Here is an 18,720-nt window from a genome sequence, read left to right on the forward strand (position 1 = left end):
AGATAAAGCTCGCTGTAGGATAGACGGCTCTGCACATTTCTTTCTCTTCGATTGCATATTTTTAGCGACGATCACTTCCCGTAGCAATACCCTCAACAAACTTTGCACACCGCCACCCCTTCGAGGTCCCTGCTTTGACGCCTTTGATGTAGAACCACCTGAATCTTGTTTCGTATTGTGTAAGTTTAGACATCACCTGACATTCGGTATGGCCACCTGTGGCATGCCTGGCCAGTCTGCCCGGTTGCCTCGATTCAAGGTTCAACAACGCATCCAAACCCGTTTGCCGGATAGCTTATGCCGTCAAGGTCGACTTGGAAAGCGGAGAGACATGGCCGAGGAAGATTTTCTGACGGGTCGAAATGACTACCGACTTCTCAAGGGGACAATTTGCAAGGCGGAAGTGCAAAGAAACGAGTGAATTGAGGCACCTTTTAGTGGTGATAATGCCGGTCATGGCACCTAGCCCTAGCCATTATACAGAGTAACGTAGAAGACAATTCATCATTCAGTACGGTTGGGGAGCTTATCACAACATCCTAACTATCTAGTGACCGTAAAGATTGGTTTTCAAGGCTTTCGGTAGGTTTTCGTGAATGTCGAGTACATCTACAGATAGCTTCGAATGTGCGTAATGTACGGGCCTTGTAGGGAGATTACCAAGGAACAATATATTGCATGAAGACAACCCATTATAGCAGTTAAACGTGCTGCGCATCATCAAGGGTAGACAATTTGCGGTCCCTCGAAGTTTGTAAACATCATAGGCATTGTAGCTTCTACCACTGCAAACAGAGGCTAGGGGATCGTGAACAGTCTTACGTAGACAACATATAAGTCGAGCGAAACATCAAGAACTATTATTGAATACATTCATATCGGCTTTTTTGCTTGATGAGAGTTGCCGGAACAGAGAGCCATCTTCAATGCTGTTGGACTTGGGCAATGATTGCACACTTTGGCATTGTCCTCGCTACCTCCACAACGCTTCCTGAAGGAATCTTGTACCAGCTTGACATGAAACCTTGAGACTATGGGAACCCTTCACCGTAGGCACAGATGTATCAACTGCTGCCCTTCAGCAATTCATGCTTGCCTCAAGTATGAGTGCCTGCAGGTGGAAGCATGAGGTGCACCAGGGCGACAAGGCTGCCAGCCGTATATCATAGAAACAGAATCGGCACAGCTTCACTTACGGTTTCAACTGGCATTCTTGGAGTCTACGAGGTGCAAACATGCTCTGGGATACCATGTAGTGGAAATTTTAAGGGTATCCATGTGACGTCCATTACCTGCTGCCAGAGTGTGAATAATTTGTCAACCCGTCAATGTGTCTTTCTTTTCAAATTTAAACACATGAAAAGTTACACAATCGGTGGTAAGTTTGGTTAGATAATACGCAAGACGAAATGAACTCACAAAAAGGTAAGTATCTTGCACGAATCTGCCTCGACTGCTGCGAGTGACATGCCTTCACTCTCTAGGCAGGGTGAACTGATTGTTCTCCAAGTCACCATCGTTCCGAAATCATCCGCATCTCATACGTATTGGCCCGAAAGCTGACTGGGGGGGGGGGGGGAGACAATGGAGTCAACCATGATGGAGATTGGTAAGCGTAAGCGCGGTTTTAAATCCTTGGTCTCTTCAAAGCCGTCAGCTCGCCAGCAGGCATCTTCTGACTCCTACAAACCCCACTTCTGTCCGCATGTCACTCCGCAAGACGTCCTGTTCCTCCTGTGTTGCAGCCAAGAGGCGTTGCGACCAGGCATTGCCCGCGTGTCGACGATGTTCGCGACAATCCCTTGCCTGTCAATACCCATACCCACCAGCAGACACAGTCGGTCATGCCTTGATGCTTGACTGCTCTCTGCAGGGGTTGTCCTTCTACCAATCAAGCGCCAGCAATTGTGCTTTAGAGGCGACAACATACGGCAACATCCAGCAGAGTGACGACTGTCTCCAAGACAACGACCTCTTGGTGCCTGCAAGAACAGATACTGAGAGCTTCAGCGGAGACTGGCTCGGAGAGATCCCTGATCTGTCAAATTTTGTCTACGATGACTCCCTTGACAATCAAAGATTATGCACTGCGGAACAGCGAACATTCCCAACGACTTGGCAGAGAAGATCAAAGAAGCAGAAAACTCGGCTACGTCGAGTATCTCAGCAGCATGTCGCCCAAGCCTTGTCATCGGGTAGCCATAGCCCAATGAATTTTCTCTCCAAAGCCGTCCTGGGACCTTGGGTCAGGTTTGAAGACGAAGCAACATGGCGGTACTGCGCCAACGAGATGCTCTCCTACATTTCGTTGTACGCGACATCAGGAACCTCACCCATCATGGGCTCCATGAGTGAAGGGTCTTCTCTTTTCAACCCGGTCCTCGGAAGGGCGCTGGGCATCTGCGCGGCTCATGGAACCCTCGTCGGGACTCAGGGACGTGTTTTCAACCAGCTGATCGACCAAGAACTCGAGGACCTCGTGACCGCCTCGCAGTCCGCTCCAGTCCACGATGGCAGGTGGGAACGACGTTACTTTGAAGCCGCCATAATGGAAACAACTGCCAGGATGCAAGCTCTCACCATGTATCAAATCATTCGACTTTTCAGCGATAAAGCTCGGGATCTCCAAAAGGCCGCGGCACACGAAGCGCTCTTTGCCTCATGGACCAGGGAGCTCCAACTTCAAGTTCAGATACTCCAACATAGCGCGCCATCACGCGGAAGCGCAGCCGTGATAGGGCCAGCCGTTGACGCGGCTGATCCAAAGGTCATTGATGCCGCCTATCGCGCCATTCTTGTATCATACGCAGTGCGCGCCGTTCACTCGGTTCTCAACGACAAGACATGCGCCGTATGGGACGACCTTTTCACGATCGTCATGCCTGCCAGCTTGTCTGGACAGGCAAGATTGTTGTACCCGGAGTACGTGATCCAGTGGGAAATGAAATCAACTCCGACGCTTTATGAGGACGATAGAAGGCTTAGCAATATGGTTGTGGCTGCATGTAAAGGCGTGGATGTTGTGCAACAGGCGAATTCATAAATTAGGAATGATTGTCCTGCGTGACAACCGTATCAGCTTTATCGAGTGGTTTCCAATGCAGCCAAGACATGTCAAGCGTCTCTCATTTGCTCAAGTAGGCCATGGGTTTTTTGGAGGGGGGAGTGTAAGATCCATCTTGTCCCGCGGTTCCACTTGAGTCCGCACCGGTCTCGTGTCACCTTCACATCCTTCGGAATTCTTACCTGGCACATGGAAGACCACGCCCCGTGAGCATCATGCAACATCAAAGAACTAAGAGGGCTGTTTTCCAAAGCACTAGCGTCGACGCCGGGTATATATGCCAGCCTAGATTCCCATATCGAACTCGAATATCAAACTGACACACACACACACACACACACACACACACACACACACACACACGCTCAAACGTTTCCTCTCTATCTCTATTGCTCTCTGTTCAGATCAATTCGTTCAATACGGGACACCAGATCCTCGTAGCAAATTCGCTCAACGCCTTCACCAAAACTCACCACCCATAACCACTGCAATGGCCATCACCGAGCTCATCTTTCCGCCTCTGAAGGCTGAAGAGATTATCAGGACCAACTTTTACAGCAAAATTCCCAGTTTGCTACGCGATACCTTCAAGGTTGCCAACGGCCCAAACGCCTCAGCGGTGGCTCGCATCCTCAAGAGTACCCCGGCCAACGCGGAGAATCACAAAGGCTATCTTGCTGTCTTCAGTAAGTCTTCGTAACATCTTCTACTCTGAGTGCAAGACTCCGGCCTCTGACAATGTCTCTTCACGCAGGCTGGGAAAGCCTTGAGAAGATTCAAAATTTCTTGAAGACGCCCGAGTTTGTCGGGTTCAAGTCATCCCTGGTAGACTACGTGGATGGTCCCCCAGTGTTGCAATTCTTTGAAGCAGCTCCAGGCGTAGTGCCTGAGAACACTCTCCATGGCAGCACCCACTTCTTCGTCATCAAGGCGGCGGGTACAGAGGACCAAGTCAACCAGGCGAGAAAGTATTGGGGTGGTATCACGTCTACCTTCTCCAGAATTGCCGGAGATGAGGTCAAGTATCACAGCGGTGATGGCAAGTTGAACTACGATGGTCAGTTTTCTGGTTTCAGTGGTTGGAAATCCATCGAGGTAAGTAACGGACGTGGGGAGTAGAGTGTCTGTCAATTGGGCATGGTGACAACTAACTCATCTTTGCAGGCTCTCAATGAAGCACTTGGCCAGTCAGAGGTTCAGAACCAGCTTCAGGCTCTCTTTGAAACCTGTGGAAGCGTTTCAAGCTTCGTCTTGGAGCTCAAACATGTTTTTTGATTATAGTTGGGCAGTGATGTACATCGTCACTTGTTGATTGAACAAATCCATGTGTTTTAGACTAGACAAGAACCTCAACTCAAATTTGTTGCGCCTGATGGAAAACAACATTCTCCAGATGAGATTACATGGATCAAAGCCGGGTTTGCTAAGTGAATAAAGATAGGCCTATTTCTCCTTGTTTCCATCTCTCGTGCCTGTAGAAAAGAATTTGAAGATGGCGGTGTTACATATCCAATTGAATGAGTATCCTCCATCTGTTTTCGGATGTTGCAAGCTTCTACTTTAATCTAAAGTGGTGCCTTGGATCAGAGACCTCAACCCGGGGACGGACGTCAGGCTCACGGCATCTTCATAGGACGGGCGCTTTCGGAACTCTACTCATCCTTTTTGGCCATCGACAAATTTAACCCGCGAAGCCAATGACCTCTGAGTCGAGACATCTGACTCTTAGATGAGGCTAATTACCCAAACAAAGCAGTCGTCTGATGTTGGCTTAGCAGCTCCGTGGCGTTCCCTGCGCCATCTAACATAACCCCGCAACTTGGTGTTGTGTGGCTGTTGACTTGCACCTAGATCTGGACTAATCCATCAAATTTGCCCAATTTAATGATTGGCTTCTTTTAGCATCTCTCTCCGATTGGCTTATTTTGTATCCTTTCTGCAACCTAGGCCAAAATTGAGTCGCACGGCCGACGTCAAAGGGATGTGGCCAAGGATGCCCAGGGGAAGAACGGCGCTTGACGCTCGGTGTCTGGACAGTAAATGCCATGAATGACGTGAAGACGCACACCTGCTGGTCTGCCGCGGCTTTGTTGCGCAAGGGAATAAAACAAAGACCATACGGCCCCCCTCACCTGGTCACTATTAAGTACCAATGTTCCCCAAAACACCCAAACAATTACACCACTCCCACAATGTCTTATTTCGCAGTAGTTGCTGTCATTGTCTCATATTTGCTCCTCGTGCGAGCGCTGCGGTATCGTCGTCGAGATGAAATCTCGCGCAGGTATCCCCAGTACCAAACGCGAGAGGAAATGGCGTCTATGTCAATATCAGAAGCCGCTTCGGTCTTGAAGGAGCTTGGAAGCAGAGAGTTCCCAACGACATTTTACACCTCGGTGTCCTTTGCCCTGTTCAAGGTTAGTAGAGGGTTTAGTGATCTCGGATTTTCACGACTAAGACTCGCGCAGACGTATGGCATTCCAACGATTTCCAAATTGCTAGTAGCCACAAGCCAGCTTTCGGGGGACACCACGGCGTCGAAACGTCGAACGGACACCGGGGTACTAATGTCGGAAATCATCTGGAATACGCCGGACTCCAGAAGAAACATCGACGCAATTGCCCGTATCAACTTCCTCCACAGTCGTTGGAGACAAGCCGGCAAGATCTCCAACGACGACATGCTCTTCACCCTCGGCCTCTTCGTCCTCGAGCCCATACGTTGGACGGCGTTGTACGAGTGGAGAGACCTTACCATGTTCGAGAAGAACGCCATGGCCATCTTCTGGAGAGACCTGGGCAACGAAATGGGAATCTCGTATGAGTGCCTGGTGCCCTACATGCGCGAAAACAAGGACGCTCTGGCCTGGGTTGAAGCACTCCAGAAGTGGTGCTCGAAGTATCAAGAGCACCACATGGTGTACGCCGTCTCCAACACAAAGCTCGCCCACGCGAACGTTAAGCTGCTTCTCATGGATTTTCCGAGGTTCACACAGAACTTTGTGCTCAGACAACTGCGCTGCCTGATGGAACCCCGGCTTCGACAATCGATGGGGTGAGTGTCGTCATCGTGTCTCCTTCAGTAACTTGTAGTATCGACGGATTCAACTGACACAACTCTGATTGTAGATACGAAGACCCGAGCAGGCTCGATTCCTACATTTTTGAGAACCTAGTCGCCATCCGTCGAGCCGTACTCAAGCACCTTTCTCTTCCCAGGCCGAAATGGTGGACGTACCCAATGATCCTGGATGCCGACAAGAAAACAGGAAGATTCTACGTCCCGACTTACCTCGCGCATCCGTACTACGTCAAACCAAGCTTCTACTCGCGATGGGGACCCTCTGCTCTCTACACTCGACTTGTCGGAGGGTACCTCCCGGGAGATCAAGGCTCGAAATTCCACCCCGAAGGTTACACAATTCCCGAGGTTGGTCCCGAGTCTCAGAGGTGCAAGGGCCAGGAGTACATGTGCCTTGAACGGCAAAGAATCGAGAAATCCAGAGGTTGCCCTATGGCATTCCAGGCTTAACATTCTTCTAAAGCTTTTCCACCTCTTTATTTGGATACCCACATCACGAGGTTGGAAGATTCTTTTGTGAACTCGGAAAAGTATGATTGTAGATTGCGATGCAACGGCGTAATCATTCTTGAGTGATTCACGAATTCTTTATTACATTGGATCGTAGCGACTAATAAATAGTCTCCAAAATGGGGTGGTTCTCAACTATCCGTCCCCGCTGCAGGATTAACTCGTGTTTTTCATGACGAGCAGCCAGAGTAACAAACATTTGAATGCAGTGTTTCTCAAAATCGAAGTGGCTAACTACCTACCGTTTTGGTTGATTGTCGCCTCGTTCAACTGCCTACGGTAAATCGACTGACTCTCTCTCATTTGGGCTATTATGCAAAGTTTTGTCATGTATGTATGTATGCATGCACGATGAGAGAAGTATTGTAGGCAATGATTCTTTCTTGACTGACTGACTTGTGAGTAAATCAGGCAGTCAGGTCAGTCAGTCAGTCTCCATTCGTTCTTGATGTCGAACGAGGTGTAAAAATATATATTTAGCAATCATCAATGAATGATTGACAGAAGCAAAAGTGAAGATGCGGCCAGTGTGGATTGAACACACGACCTTCAGATTGATTGATTGAAGTTTCCCGGATGTGAACCCGCTTCAGTCTGACGCTCTCCCAACTGAGCTATGTCCGCCGCTGGTCTTCCTTGGCCGTCATCGTGACCAACCAGATGATGGAGGCTGTCCACTCTGCATGCAGGTGGGCCGGAAAACAAGCCGCGACAAGCAACCCTGGCTGGGCATGACCGTCCGTTGCTAAGCCAACCATCCTTTCGTTTTTGATTTATCTTTGATGAAGTAGGAATTAATTGCATTAGTACGGCACTGTTTTATTGATTATTGATTTTTTTTTGTTGCCGCTTGTTGAAAACACAAATCGTGCTCTAGAGCGGTTTGGTGATTGTAATGGATGGACTGTTGGAATGTTCCATCCTAGATCCTATTCAAGCTCGGAAACATGAAAGAAAAGACCCATCCTGCCAAAGCATGTCACAGGATGGCTATCAGGATATAGTTTTGAGGAAAACACGCTCAAGGCACGTGGTCTTCAAATGATCGACAACGTGTTTGCCGCTGTTCCTTGTTGTACGGACTATTATTCAAGGCTGTTTTCCACGTGTCGGGCAGGCAGAGGATCAGATAACAGGAGACGGACCCCCCGGTGCTGTCGAATCGTCAGAAATGCGAATGTTTCTAAATGGAAAAAAGGCTTGGGTGAAGAGTGCGAGGAATCGAGACCGGGACTCGCACGGCATCCCAATCTGGCGGTTTCCTTGAAAACCCCGGTTCTGAATCATCGTCGGCTACCTCCTTACTACACACGGAAACTCTCGGGCATGCAGTGAGTGCTCAACTTATCTCACTAAAGACTGTAATGGACATGTCGCCATCGCCGGATGATGCGCTTACGCAGATTTCAGGACGTGGCAGTTGGCATGCTTCGTAGGAGCTTCCAAGTCTTTGTCGTGCCCCATCTGTTCACCGCACACCCTGTCTGTCAGGTTCAGATTCTGCAAGTTCGAGAAGCTTGGCACAAGAAGATCCGCATGCATGATCTACAGAACTAGATGCTAGCATGGTGTTGCAGCCTGACTCGCGAAGCTACCAGAACCCAACGATCGGTCGGAGCAAGGCATCTCAATGGGGAATGCCACAACTACCTATCAAAAATTCGGCGGTTCGATACTGGGGCCGCTATCTGCAACGCTCTTGCAGACTTTGGCGTCGACAGGTGAACGGCTCAACCGGCTCAATGGTCTGAGTTATCTGTCTCTCGGGCTGGCTGACAGACAGACAGAAGAACCCTAGTGCAGGGGGGGGGGGGGGGGGGGGGGGGGTGGATTGCCAAAGCGAGAAAGAATTTTGCCGATCCACTTGTTGCTGATGCTGCCCCCCCATCTCATCATCGCGGGGGTTCGAATGGCTTGTGAGGGGAAAAGATGGGATTTTCTGTGGGCTGCAAGACTGCCGGGTGAAGCCGGGCAGAGTTTAAAGCTCCCCAGATGCAGTGAACTGGTCTCGGGATGAGGCGAGACACCAGCGTCTGCGATGCTCACGACGCTCAAAAAAGGATCATTCTTACGATCCCATGGGTTGCCTAGAGACTGAACTCCCAAAACATGCAGCGTCCCGTGTTGAGTTTGCCCCAGAACTTGAGGGGACTTGATCGGGTCTCCGGGCATTGTGTCTCCCTCCTGATATTTGCAATCTTCCCAACTGATCCCCTCACCCCACATAAAGCTGGCATCAAAACAAAAGGGACGCGTCTTCCGGCCAGTGTCTCAAGGTTTCGCTAGTGCTTTGCACTCGGCTTCTTGATCCGGTCTACGGATTCAAGGTAGAGACCGAGTCGCAAAATACAAGCACCAGACGGGGGTCCGTTGGATCGCTTGGCCTGCCGCCTTGGCGCCATTGGCATCATTGGCATCGCACGATTGTTTTGCGACTTTGCGGCTTCCATTGCTCTCTCTCCCCCTGCCGCCCGTCGGAGCGCCAAGCCGGGCATTTCTCAGTTGCCATCAGCCAAGAATGCGGCTTCACATCCGGGCCGGGACTTAACAAGACAAGACGGGAGCTAGGAATGGCCTTTTTTAAACCCGGCCAGGCACGTTCGGCTTTTCATTACGAAGGAGAAATACTCCCAGCACGTTGTTCCATGTGTCAGAACATGTTCCTCCTAGGGTAATAGTCCCAGCAAAACGGATGTGGTGTCCCTTGTCAAAGATTGGTAAACCATGGTTAGACAACAACAACAACAACAACCCGGGCACACGGATGGATGGCCTTGACCGAAACCTACCCGAACATCACCACCGCCTTGCCATCGGATCGTACATGGCGTGTTATGCTCATGTGCCGCTTCGAGTTCCCCTCCCACCGGCCTGCCGCCCACTTGACGTCAGTCACCCCACGCCTCGCGACCCCGAGAAAACGCTTCCCCCATCCAATCCCCAGAGGAGAAAATTTTCTTTAAATCTAACTCTCCCTGCTTGCTGCAAGCTCCATGCGGAGACTCCGTACTGTTCCGTGCCGGTCACGAGAACGAACCGCCGAGGGCCTCGGACTGTCACCGAAGACCGTCCCAGAACGCCATGCCCCCGGTGGAATTCTCGGTCAAACCGTACCCCATTCATGCGGGCCTCGCGCAAACGCTATCCTGCGCGGGTGTGGAGTCTCGAGTCAAGATGTGGGAGTAGAACGTCGCGGCCTGGGTCTCCGGTCCCATCAAACGTTATCACGCGTGAGCAAAGAGTCTGGAGCCCCGAGGGCAGTCTCCCAACTCTACGCCCGCTTGCTGCGCTTGTCCCCCCCTCCCCCCTTTCCCCCTTGCCTCCCCCAGCAAGTTTGTTCTCCAAAGCTGTGTGTGTTCCTGGGGTCTCTCCGCTGGAGAAGAAAGCCTGGAAAATGCGGACAGCATCGCTCCTACTTCGGCCGTTTTCTCCCCAGTTTCTCCACCCAGACACCAGACGAACTTTTTGGATGACGATGATGGTGTCGAGTCTAGACGAGCTGGTGTCAAAAACTCGGGCGAGGAATCCACAACGAACGAATGCTGTCTCTGGGTTGGTCGACGCGTGTTTGACGGCCGTGTTGTTGCTGGTCGGCTGACTGTGTTGTGAGAGGAGATTTAAAAGCTTTGGTTCGTCCCGATAAATCAAGTCTGCTGCTACTAGATGTCCTTGGCAGGTTGTCTCTTTTTCCTTCCGGACGATCAGAGCCGCATTTACACACTCAAAAGCTTAGCATCGGAGAGCCCTGAACTGAACCATATATTCGTTGGGTTTCCCCTTTTGGCCCCTCGATTAAATCTAAACGAGGTCTTGGCTCGCGGCTACGCGATTAATAAACCCTCCCTCCTCCAAGATGCACGGAGTCACACTCGCCCCGAAGATCTCGGGCAAACACAACCCAGACAGCCAAAATGAGGCTCACGTCGAGAACCTGGCCAACGCCCTTCCCGGCCTCAACGAGAAGGATGCCACCGCCGTCGCCCAGGCCGGCGCCTGGGAGATTGATGCCTTCATCGAAGGCATGGAGCGCGAGCTCGAGGCTGCCGGTGGTCTGAAGACGGGCTTCTTCCAGCTCGAGTTCAGCAAGACCAAGTACTTCACCTGGCTCATCGTGGCCTTTGCCTCCATGGGTGGTCTTCTCTCCGGTCTCGATCAGTCTCTCATCTCTGGCGCCAACCTTTTCTTGCCTGCCGATTTGGGTCTCACCGTCAAACAAAACGTAAAGACAGCATCACCGTCCCTTCGTGTCACACACAGACAGCATACTGACTGACCCTTGTTAGTCGCTCGTTAACTCGGCGATGCCCCTTGGCGCCGTTGGTGGTGCCATCATTCTCAGTCCTTGCAACGAGTACTTTGGCAGAAAGATGTCCATCATCATTTCCTGCATCCTCTACACCATCGGTGGTGCTCTCTGCGCCGGTGCCCAGAACTTTGGTAGGCATATTCATATCCCCCGACTCCTGACATCTTTGTATGCGTATACACACGCACACATGCATACACACACATACATACACAAAGCATCTTTGCTGACCGCATCCCAGGCATGATTGTCTCCGCGCGTGTCATCCTGGGCATGGGTGTCGGTCTTGAGGGCGGTACCGTCCCCGTCTATGTCGCCGAAACCGCCGAGCGCAGAATTCGTGGCAACGTCGTCTCTCTTTACCAGCTCAACATTGCCCTCGGCGAAGTCCTCGGCTACGCCGTCGCCGCCATCTTCATCCACGTCCCCGGCAACTGGCGCTGGATCCTCGGCTCCTCCCTCCTCTTCTCCACCATCATGCTCATCGGCATGCTGTTCCTTCCCGAGTCCCCCCGTTACCTGATGCACAAGGGCCGCACTCTCGATGCCTACAAGGTGTGGAAGCGCATCCGCGGTATCTCCACCCCCGAGGCCAAAGAGGAGTTCTTCGTCATGAAGGTCTCCGTGCTGGACGAGAAGCAGGTCGTTGCCGAGGGCGCCAAGAACAAGCGCTTCCCCTGGATGGACTTCTTCACTGTCCCCCGCGCCCGTCGCGCCTTGGTCTACGCCAACATCATGATTCTCCTGGGTCAGCTCACGGGAGTCAACGCCATCATGTATTACATGTCCATCCTCATGCAGCAGATCGGCTTCGACGACGAGAAGGCTACCTACATGTCGCTCGTGGGCGGAGGTTCTCTGCTCATCGGCACCATCCCCGCCTGCTTCTACATGGAGAAGTTCGGCCGCCGCTTCTGGGCGAACGCCATGCTTCCCGGTTTCTTCGTCGGTCTCGTCATCATCGGCGCCAGTTACCAGATCCCTACCACGACAAACACCACCGGTGCCGTGGCCTGCTACCTCATCGGTCTTGCCTTGTACATGGGATTCTTTGGCTGTTACGCCTGTCTCACTTGGGTCGTCCCCTCCGAGGTCTATCCGACCTACCTTCGATCCTACGGCATGACGACATCCTCTGGCCTGCTTTTCCTGTCTTCCTTCATTGTCACCTACAACTTCTCTGCTATGCAGGAGGCCATGACGCGGACGGGTCTGACGCTCGGCTTCTACGGCGGCATTGCCATCTTGGGATGGTTCTACCAGGTAAGCCCTCATTTCCAACCCGGATTACAACAACAACAAACTAACTAACCTTGTGAAGTTGATTTTCATGCCTGAAACCAAAGACAAGACCCTTGAGGACATTGATCTTCTCTTCCAGAAGCCGACCCGGGAGATCGTTGCGATGAACGTGAAGAACGTGACCCAAAGTTGCGGCAACTTCTTCAGGGGCCGATGGGGCAGCAGCGCTCAGCCCGCCCGCGAGATGGAGGTCGATGAGAAGAACGACAAGGACGTTCTCGCTTGAGGGATTGATTCCACGTATAGCAACATGGTTTCCTTGACGATAGATACCCTGGAATAATTTCATGACCTTTGCAGCGTTCAAGCCACTGGCCATAGCCTTACCTACATCCCGATCTCCATGACATGACTGACTCCCCGATCGCCGTAGTCGGCCCCATTCGGCCCGGGCTGTTCGGCACAAGCGGTTGAACCCCAGACATACGAGTTGGATGCGAATGATAAATCCGCGGTGGTCACGCCGGCGAGGAAAACCTTAACAAATTACTGTTGAACCCTGCTCTAGAGGTAATACCCTCAGTCGTACTCTTACTCTTCAACGATTTTGTCAAAACTCACAGGTCTCTCTCTGCAGAGGGCAATGCTGACAGCCTACAAAGTGCCGCGAGGTCAGTGGAAGGTTCCCTGTAACCGATCTACCACACGATTGCCGAGTAGAAATATGGGAAACTTGGATCAAGACTTTAAAGACCAGAATGACAGAAACCTGTCGTGGTGCCAGTCGCCAGCATCTCCTGAGAGCCTCGAGTTCGGGAGACAGGGAGCTGAGCGTCAGTTGACTAGTGGGCCTCCTCTTTCAGCCGGGCAGGTAGAGTGCACATAGCTACACAGCAATCGAAATAATTCTATTTTCACATCAACAGTAATTCATCTCTACGTCAACAACAGCGGCTGCTACAGAGATCGGTTGCAGCGTTGCGACCAGGTGGCTGGATTGGCGGTGACCCCGACGCTTGTGGGGCCGGTTGAACCGTCCGATCCTCGTCCGGATGTGGGACGGTGGCCGGCCCCGCTTGCCGAGCCTGTCATCAGACGCTTCGGTACACCTCCGCCCTCTCACTCTAAACAAACTCTCTCCGCCTTGTAACAAACCTTCTCGTTTCAGGCTGCGGATCATCAAAAAGAAGTAAGGAAAGAAAAATACATACACCTTTCTCAGTCGATTCACCGGGCCGTTCATCATGATGCGTTTCCATACCGTCGTCGTGCCTGTCCTGGCCGTCTTCGCGGCTGCCGTGGCAGCGGCGTCTGGCCCCGATGCTGGCATCATGAACCCTTTGGAAGCACGCCCGGGCGACTGTGGTACGAATGGCGTCGCTGGGGGCCAATGCGCAGAGGCCTTCGAGCAGAGCGATTGCAACGGGTCCCGCGTGAACTTCATCAAACCCGACGTGAGTGACCAACCGTTCTCATGTCCTTCTTCTCTCTTCGTCCCGTGGCCGCATCTGAAAAAACGAGATACTAACTTATTCCCCTTCTTCTCACCAGTGCTCGCAAACTTGCAATAAAGTCGCCGAGAAGCGCGTCAGCAGTCTCAGAGTCTCTGGCGACGGGAATGTCGGCAGCACTGTAACGTGCTACATGTACTCCGATGAGAATTGCAATGCGGAGGTCCGCAGGTCCAGTGCTGTATCTCAATCTTGGCAGAGACAGTGTCTTAAAGCAGAAGGCCAGAATGTCAAGAGCTGGAAGTGCCTCAAGGGGTGCTGAGAGTCAACGGCAGCCTGACGGCGACAAGTGTTGAATTAGAGTGGTCGTTTTTACCCGGTTACCTTCATATGAACCGTCAGCCTTGTGTTCATATCGCGATGAATCAACACCTTCATTATCGGAAATAGGCATTGTTACTTCGTATCCGCTTGTTCGATCACGTCCCCACACGTAGTCAGTTTCTCGTGGCCAGACGATGGCTGACGGACTCAATGCGACAGAGATCCCACCATTACAGCCAGTCTTACGCAATTGAATCTTACAATAGCTTCGTTTATTAAGAATTGTTCATGGCAATCGTGATTTCCCAAGCATACTTTGCTCCTCCCTACGTCAAAATCGTTCAAGATGTTTAATGAGCTGCTCCTAGACTGAGAATCTTTTCTACCACGGTCTTCCGTATCTTCGTAATTACACCATCGTTTCCCAACTAGAATACAGATCTCTTGCTATTCCGTCGTATCGTAAGGGTTGATTACTGCTTCTCGTGCGCAATCGGTGCTGTCGGCTCCAATGGAAGTTTCACAACCCCATTCATCGAAACCGGTCTCGAATGACCGTTCGCAAGCCAGCTCCAAGATGACGCGGGCGGAGACGAGTGTCTGTGAGATTCCCGCTGGAGTCTAGCGTCGGTATCGATATTGAGTGAGGTCGTGGACGCGCCTCCACAAAAGATTTCCAGGTTGCCGCTTGTGATGCTTCTCATATCCGAGATCGTGGATGGCCGCAACGGCAGCCCCTCGCCCTGAGGGAATGTCTTGCCACGTCTCGTCCACGTCCTCGACTCGTAAGATAGCTGGAACTCCATTGTCTTCATGATACCAGAAGGCGGGGGCTCAATCGGAGATGCGCCGCTCGAGACTGTCGACGTGGTGTTTGCATCAGTGTCGGGCGCGGTGGATGGAGATGAGTCCAATGTGAAGCCCGGTCCACGCCTCAACGGGAAAGCCCACGACGCTCGATGGCGCGGCGGAGGGGGCCGTTTCGGTGACTGGGGTCCCGAGATTCGGGATTCGTACGAAAAGTCGTCGAACCGCAGCCGAGGCAGTTCCTTCGAGCGCGCTTGTGTGCGAGACTCGCGGACAGATGTCATTGATGTTGACATGACTCCAGCGATGGCTGGAAGTGATCTCGCTGCCACCAAAAATCCTTATGACTTTCTCGTTCGTCTCTTCTCAGAGATGTGTCCGACACAAGGGCCGAACGGCAGTGCGTAGACCTTTGCTGCTTCGACACCAGCTTTCGCTTCCCCCAAGTGTCTACGTGTGTTGTATAAATAGGCCGCGAGAGAAATATCGCGATAGACGTGATGCCTGGCGCCGGCGCGACGCTCAATCGAAGCGGATGCCCTGTTGTACCGCAACACTTCTTTCTCCAAAAGTTGGATAGGTCTGTATCAGAAATTGTGAGAATTGTGTGCTTAAAATTCGGTCCGAAACATCCATCGGCAGAGTTCGATCTCGCTGTGAATCCCTAAACTGCACACACCTACCTATAGGAATCTTAATTACCCTCTATGCCTGTATCTGGCACCACTTCCCGCTGCCTGGGAAACAGCCGCCATCCAGGGGATTGGACACCCTGCAAATGATCAAGGGGGTTGTTGTCGAGGGTGGTGGTGCGGATAGGGAAGCCAAGCAGACGCGAGGAGGAGCTGCAAATCGAACCAGACACTTGGGACCCACGTCGATAATAGATCTGCTGCACCCTGAGACCTTTGATGGACGATTATGGCCGCTGGTGTATGGGTGGGATCGAGGATTGCAAGACAAATCGGAAAGGACAGGTCTGGAGGGTAAGCAAGCTAGTTTTGAGAGGAATGTGTCCCGTAAGAAATGAGACTCCGGTGTCCAAGAAGCGCGGTCGGCCCGCGCGTGGGGGAATCCTGGAAGTTAAAAAGCCAGGACAAACAGAGTTGATTGTTGGCATGCGGCCCTTGGTGTGTGTGAGCTTGGTACGAGCTCAGAGTCGGCAACGTCTGCGAACCACGGACCGAACGATGTGTTGACATCGGGGCTATGGATACGCCGTCAACATTGGCGCAAAAGTACAGAAAGGGGGGCCGGGGGGCGTAGAAAGCTTGGGCTGCCCAACGTCGGTGTGGATGGAACAGATAGGGGTAAGAGCTCCTTTGCTAATGCGATGTGGCATTGTGGAAAGGCAGCCATCGTCCCAAGTTTCACGCCCTACCTTTAAGCTTCCAACCGTGTCTTTTTGGGGGATGGTTTTCCAATCCGGGTTGCGAATGGCCGCTTCGGGCTGAAGATGCGAAGATCGATGTATGCAAACGGAAGAGTGTGTCCCGGCGAGATGGTCAAGCTTTGCGGGGGCTAGGGAACGATCTGAATGACAGGGCCAGTAGCACACTGATTAGTATCAGTACATGCTTTTGGAGTGAGACATCTCCATGCCAGCCTTCTAGCTGAGTGGTGGAGACTTGTTGTGTGACTGGAAAGAGATATGCTTGGGGTAGATCAATGTCCTAGTTCCGAACTAGTTGCTTACGCCGGAAAAGGAAATGAAGACTAACCCGATCGATGGTCTGTCCTTCTGCTTAGACACCCGCGGAGATGATGCGTACCTACACAGGTGCTAGCAGAAAAGAGTTGGCCCGCGGGCGTTCTCGATGGCGCAGCCAGAAGTGGCGAAGCGTAAGATCTCTCGGTCTAGATGCGATTCGACGATCCACGACGGGTTCTCCAGGCCTAGAGATCTAGGCATGGAATGGAATTTCAGACGCAGAATGGACAAGAGGGCACTCTGAAGTTGGTTAGTTTTTTCAATCACTATTATACCAAAGTCCGCAGAAGTTTGTTACTTCCGGCAGCTTAGTGTCGATGCTGAAACATACGGGCCGTGTTGAATTCGGATTTAATCAATTCATAATTCCCGGGGGCATTGGCACTCATACCGCCGCGTATTCGTTGTTGCCCACACGCCAAGATGTCTGGACCGCTTAGCCGCAAACTAGTCTCTTCCACCTCATATCTGGATGTGAGATTTATGGTCGCCATGGGCAACCGAAAGCCCAAAAAGCCCCAGCTCAGTCTTATCACAAAAAGGGAAGCCAATACGCCACTTTACGCCAGGGTGGCTACCGGTTATACGGACAAAGCCAACAAAGATAGGCGCGTTGACGATGGCAAACATAGGTTGTGGCCACCTTCGTTAGTTTCTATACTATCAGCTGTTGCTCTATGATGGCAATATCCCAAGTCTTAGTTGCTGGCAATGCAACTGGAGTTTCAGCGTTGCACCAAAGGTGTAATAATACTAACCTGGAGAGAGATCAAGCCTGGGCAGATCAGCTGTCCTCCATCTTCCAACGGTGGGAACCTCCATAAGAGTTCGCAGCTCTACGAAATAGTAGGAACACATAACGCTTTGGAAGTGTCGTCTGATGAGTGTCTTCGTTGAGGAACGTCATGACATCAGCGGCAGTACCTGTATTGCAATCGACTCCGGACGCATTTTGCCAAGTGTCAAGCCAAAGTACCTTGAGCTTCGTTTTTGCGACTCACTGTAAATGGTGGTACCGATTGTATTTTCCTAGCGCCACACTTTCGATGGTATTAAAGGCCTTCGGTTGAGCATCTTTTGCGTTTCTAGCATTAAATTTCAATCGGGTCTTGAGGACTTGATCCCAAACCCGAACGCACCATGTTGGTATCACAGGGTCCCTCGAGTGAACCGAACGGCTCAATAACATGAGGTTGTTCGTAGATTCTTGGGGGGGTTGCAGAAGAGAGCATCTAAAGTGAGGGGCAGAAATCGACGAAGGCCGTGATATGGCTGGACGGAGGTGAATCCGTGTGATTTGATTGGCTCATCTAGGCCGCCCACCAATACCGCCAAACTTGTTCTGTTGTCCACGCAACATTGAGAATCGATAAACCGCCGCCAGCCCGAGAACATTATGTAGTGGGACTTGGTGGAGTTCATTCCCCTCAACTTTGGCTTATCCCGACGGGACTCTGAAGCGAGCATTCCGGGTCACCGATCTGCGCCCGGGAGATTCTGGAACACGATGAGTTCAGGGTTACATCATCGACTGGGAACGGCGATTCTTGGAGTCTCTCATTCGAAGAGCCCTTTCGAAATCGGGAAGCTTCACTACTAAGGGAGAGTTTTTCGTAAGAGATGAACCTTCAGCTTTGCCGATGAACCCAAGCAATTTACCCCCCCCCCCCCCCCCCCCCCCCCCCTGGCATTTCTATCTTGGTATCATGTACAGAGTAGTTAGGCAATCCAAGGGTAGACAGACAGTCGAACAACTTATGCCCCCTAAATCGTTTTATCTCCGAATCCAAGACTCCGAATCGCCTCCGCACCACAACAAGTTCACCCCTCTGTGCTTCTCATCAGTCCGCTTTTATGATAGTATGAAGCGGCAAGGCCCATCAAAACCACCTACATTTGACGTAAGAAACACTGGACGCTGTGACGCCAGCATTGCACACAACACCAACACGACACAACACTCAAAAGGTATGACGTTGGAGATGAGGCGAAAAGTCGGGACACAGAAAAAAATGTGGTTGCATCCAAGGCGTATAAATTGAAGATTGGACATCAAGGTCGAGAGAACATCACTCACCAACTCCGGCCAATCTTCAGAGACATTACCGTATTTGTCTTAGTGACCACAATCTCACTCATTCATTGCATCTCACCCTCACACCACCACCACTCATAACTTGGACGAATCAGACATCTTTATTTTCAACCCTTCTATCCAAAAAC

General features: G+C 51.6%; 6 protein-coding genes across 6 annotated transcripts; 5 read left to right on the top strand and 1 right to left on the bottom strand.

The window, feature by feature from the left end:
• Window positions 1-2,209: 2,209 nt before the first annotated feature.
• On the top strand, window positions 2,210-3,043 carry CDEST_00435 (uncharacterized protein; the record flags this gene model as incomplete). Its single annotated transcript, XM_062916594.1, has 1 exon — window positions 2,210-3,043. One exon carries the CDS (start codon window positions 2,210-2,212, stop codon window positions 3,041-3,043), a length of 834 nt encoding a protein of 277 aa, XP_062772645.1.
• A 340-nt stretch (window positions 3,044-3,383) lies between these two features.
• Window positions 3,384-4,587, top strand: CDEST_00436 (uncharacterized protein). Its single transcript, XM_062916595.1, has 3 exons — window positions 3,384-3,750; window positions 3,819-4,159; window positions 4,229-4,587. Exons 1-3 carry the CDS (start codon window positions 3,555-3,557, stop codon window positions 4,337-4,339), a joined length of 648 nt encoding a protein of 215 aa, XP_062772646.1. The 5' UTR covers window positions 3,384-3,554; the 3' UTR covers window positions 4,340-4,587.
• A 638-nt stretch (window positions 4,588-5,225) lies between these two features.
• On the top strand, window positions 5,226-6,780 carry CDEST_00437 (Putative ER-bound oxygenase mpaB/mpaB'/Rubber oxygenase, catalytic domain-containing protein). The gene is made up of 3 exons (XM_062916596.1): window positions 5,226-5,481; window positions 5,533-6,119; window positions 6,194-6,780. The coding sequence occupies exons 1-3, from the start codon at window positions 5,257-5,259 to the stop codon at window positions 6,594-6,596; spliced, it is 1,215 nt and encodes a 404-aa protein (XP_062772647.1). The 5' UTR covers window positions 5,226-5,256; the 3' UTR covers window positions 6,597-6,780.
• Window positions 6,781-9,688: 2,908 nt separating this feature from the next.
• CDEST_00438 (Putative major facilitator, sugar transporter, major facilitator superfamily) lies at window positions 9,689-12,598 on the top strand. The gene is made up of 4 exons (XM_062916597.1): window positions 9,689-10,875; window positions 10,940-11,093; window positions 11,204-12,225; window positions 12,284-12,598. Exons 1-4 carry the CDS (start codon window positions 10,510-10,512, stop codon window positions 12,488-12,490), a joined length of 1,749 nt encoding a protein of 582 aa, XP_062772648.1. The 5' UTR covers window positions 9,689-10,509; the 3' UTR covers window positions 12,491-12,598.
• An 853-nt stretch (window positions 12,599-13,451) lies between these two features.
• On the top strand, window positions 13,452-14,215 carry CDEST_00439 (uncharacterized protein; the record flags this gene model as incomplete). Its single annotated transcript, XM_062916598.1, has 2 exons — window positions 13,452-13,658; window positions 13,756-14,215. 2 exons carry the CDS (start codon window positions 13,452-13,454, stop codon window positions 13,975-13,977), a joined length of 429 nt encoding a protein of 142 aa, XP_062772649.1. The 3' UTR covers window positions 13,978-14,215.
• A 237-nt stretch (window positions 14,216-14,452) lies between these two features.
• CDEST_00440 (uncharacterized protein) lies at window positions 14,453-15,070 on the bottom strand (the record flags this gene model as incomplete). The annotated part of the gene is made up of 1 exon (XM_062916599.1): window positions 14,453-15,070. One exon carries the CDS (start codon window positions 15,068-15,070, stop codon window positions 14,453-14,455), a length of 618 nt encoding a protein of 205 aa, XP_062772650.1.
• Between the last annotated feature and the right edge of the window lie 3,650 nt (window positions 15,071-18,720).

Source organism: Colletotrichum destructivum, chromosome 1, assembly GCF_034447905.1.
Source record: "Colletotrichum destructivum chromosome 1, complete sequence".
Lineage (NCBI taxonomy): Eukaryota > Fungi > Ascomycota > Sordariomycetes > Glomerellales > Glomerellaceae > Colletotrichum > Colletotrichum destructivum.

What these genes read in the sequence shown, in the direction of transcription:
- CDEST_00438 (XM_062916597.1), top strand. Translation starts at nt 10,510, where the DNA reads ATGCACGGAGTCACACTCGCCCCGAAGATCTCGGGCAAACACAACCCA. An exon ending in GTCTCACCGTCAAACAAAAC is followed by an intron (nt 10,876 to 10,939) that starts GTAAAGACAGCA and finishes GACCCTTGTTAG; the next exon opens with TCGCTCGTTAACTCGGCGAT. An exon ending in CGCCGGTGCCCAGAACTTTG is followed by an intron (nt 11,094 to 11,203) that starts GTAGGCATATTC and finishes ACCGCATCCCAG; the next exon opens with GCATGATTGTCTCCGCGCGT.
- CDEST_00437 (XM_062916596.1), top strand. Translation starts at nt 5,257, where the DNA reads ATGTCTTATTTCGCAGTAGTTGCTGTCATTGTCTCATATTTGCTCCTC. An exon ending in TGTCCTTTGCCCTGTTCAAG is followed by an intron (nt 5,482 to 5,532) that starts GTTAGTAGAGGG and finishes AGACTCGCGCAG; the next exon opens with ACGTATGGCATTCCAACGAT. An exon ending in CGGCTTCGACAATCGATGGG is followed by an intron (nt 6,120 to 6,193) that starts GTGAGTGTCGTC and finishes CTCTGATTGTAG; the next exon opens with ATACGAAGACCCGAGCAGGC.
- CDEST_00436 (XM_062916595.1), top strand. Translation starts at nt 3,555, where the DNA reads ATGGCCATCACCGAGCTCATCTTTCCGCCTCTGAAGGCTGAAGAGATT. An exon ending in AGGCTATCTTGCTGTCTTCA is followed by an intron (nt 3,751 to 3,818) that starts GTAAGTCTTCGT and finishes CTCTTCACGCAG; the next exon opens with GCTGGGAAAGCCTTGAGAAG. An exon ending in GTGGTTGGAAATCCATCGAG is followed by an intron (nt 4,160 to 4,228) that starts GTAAGTAACGGA and finishes TCATCTTTGCAG; the next exon opens with GCTCTCAATGAAGCACTTGG.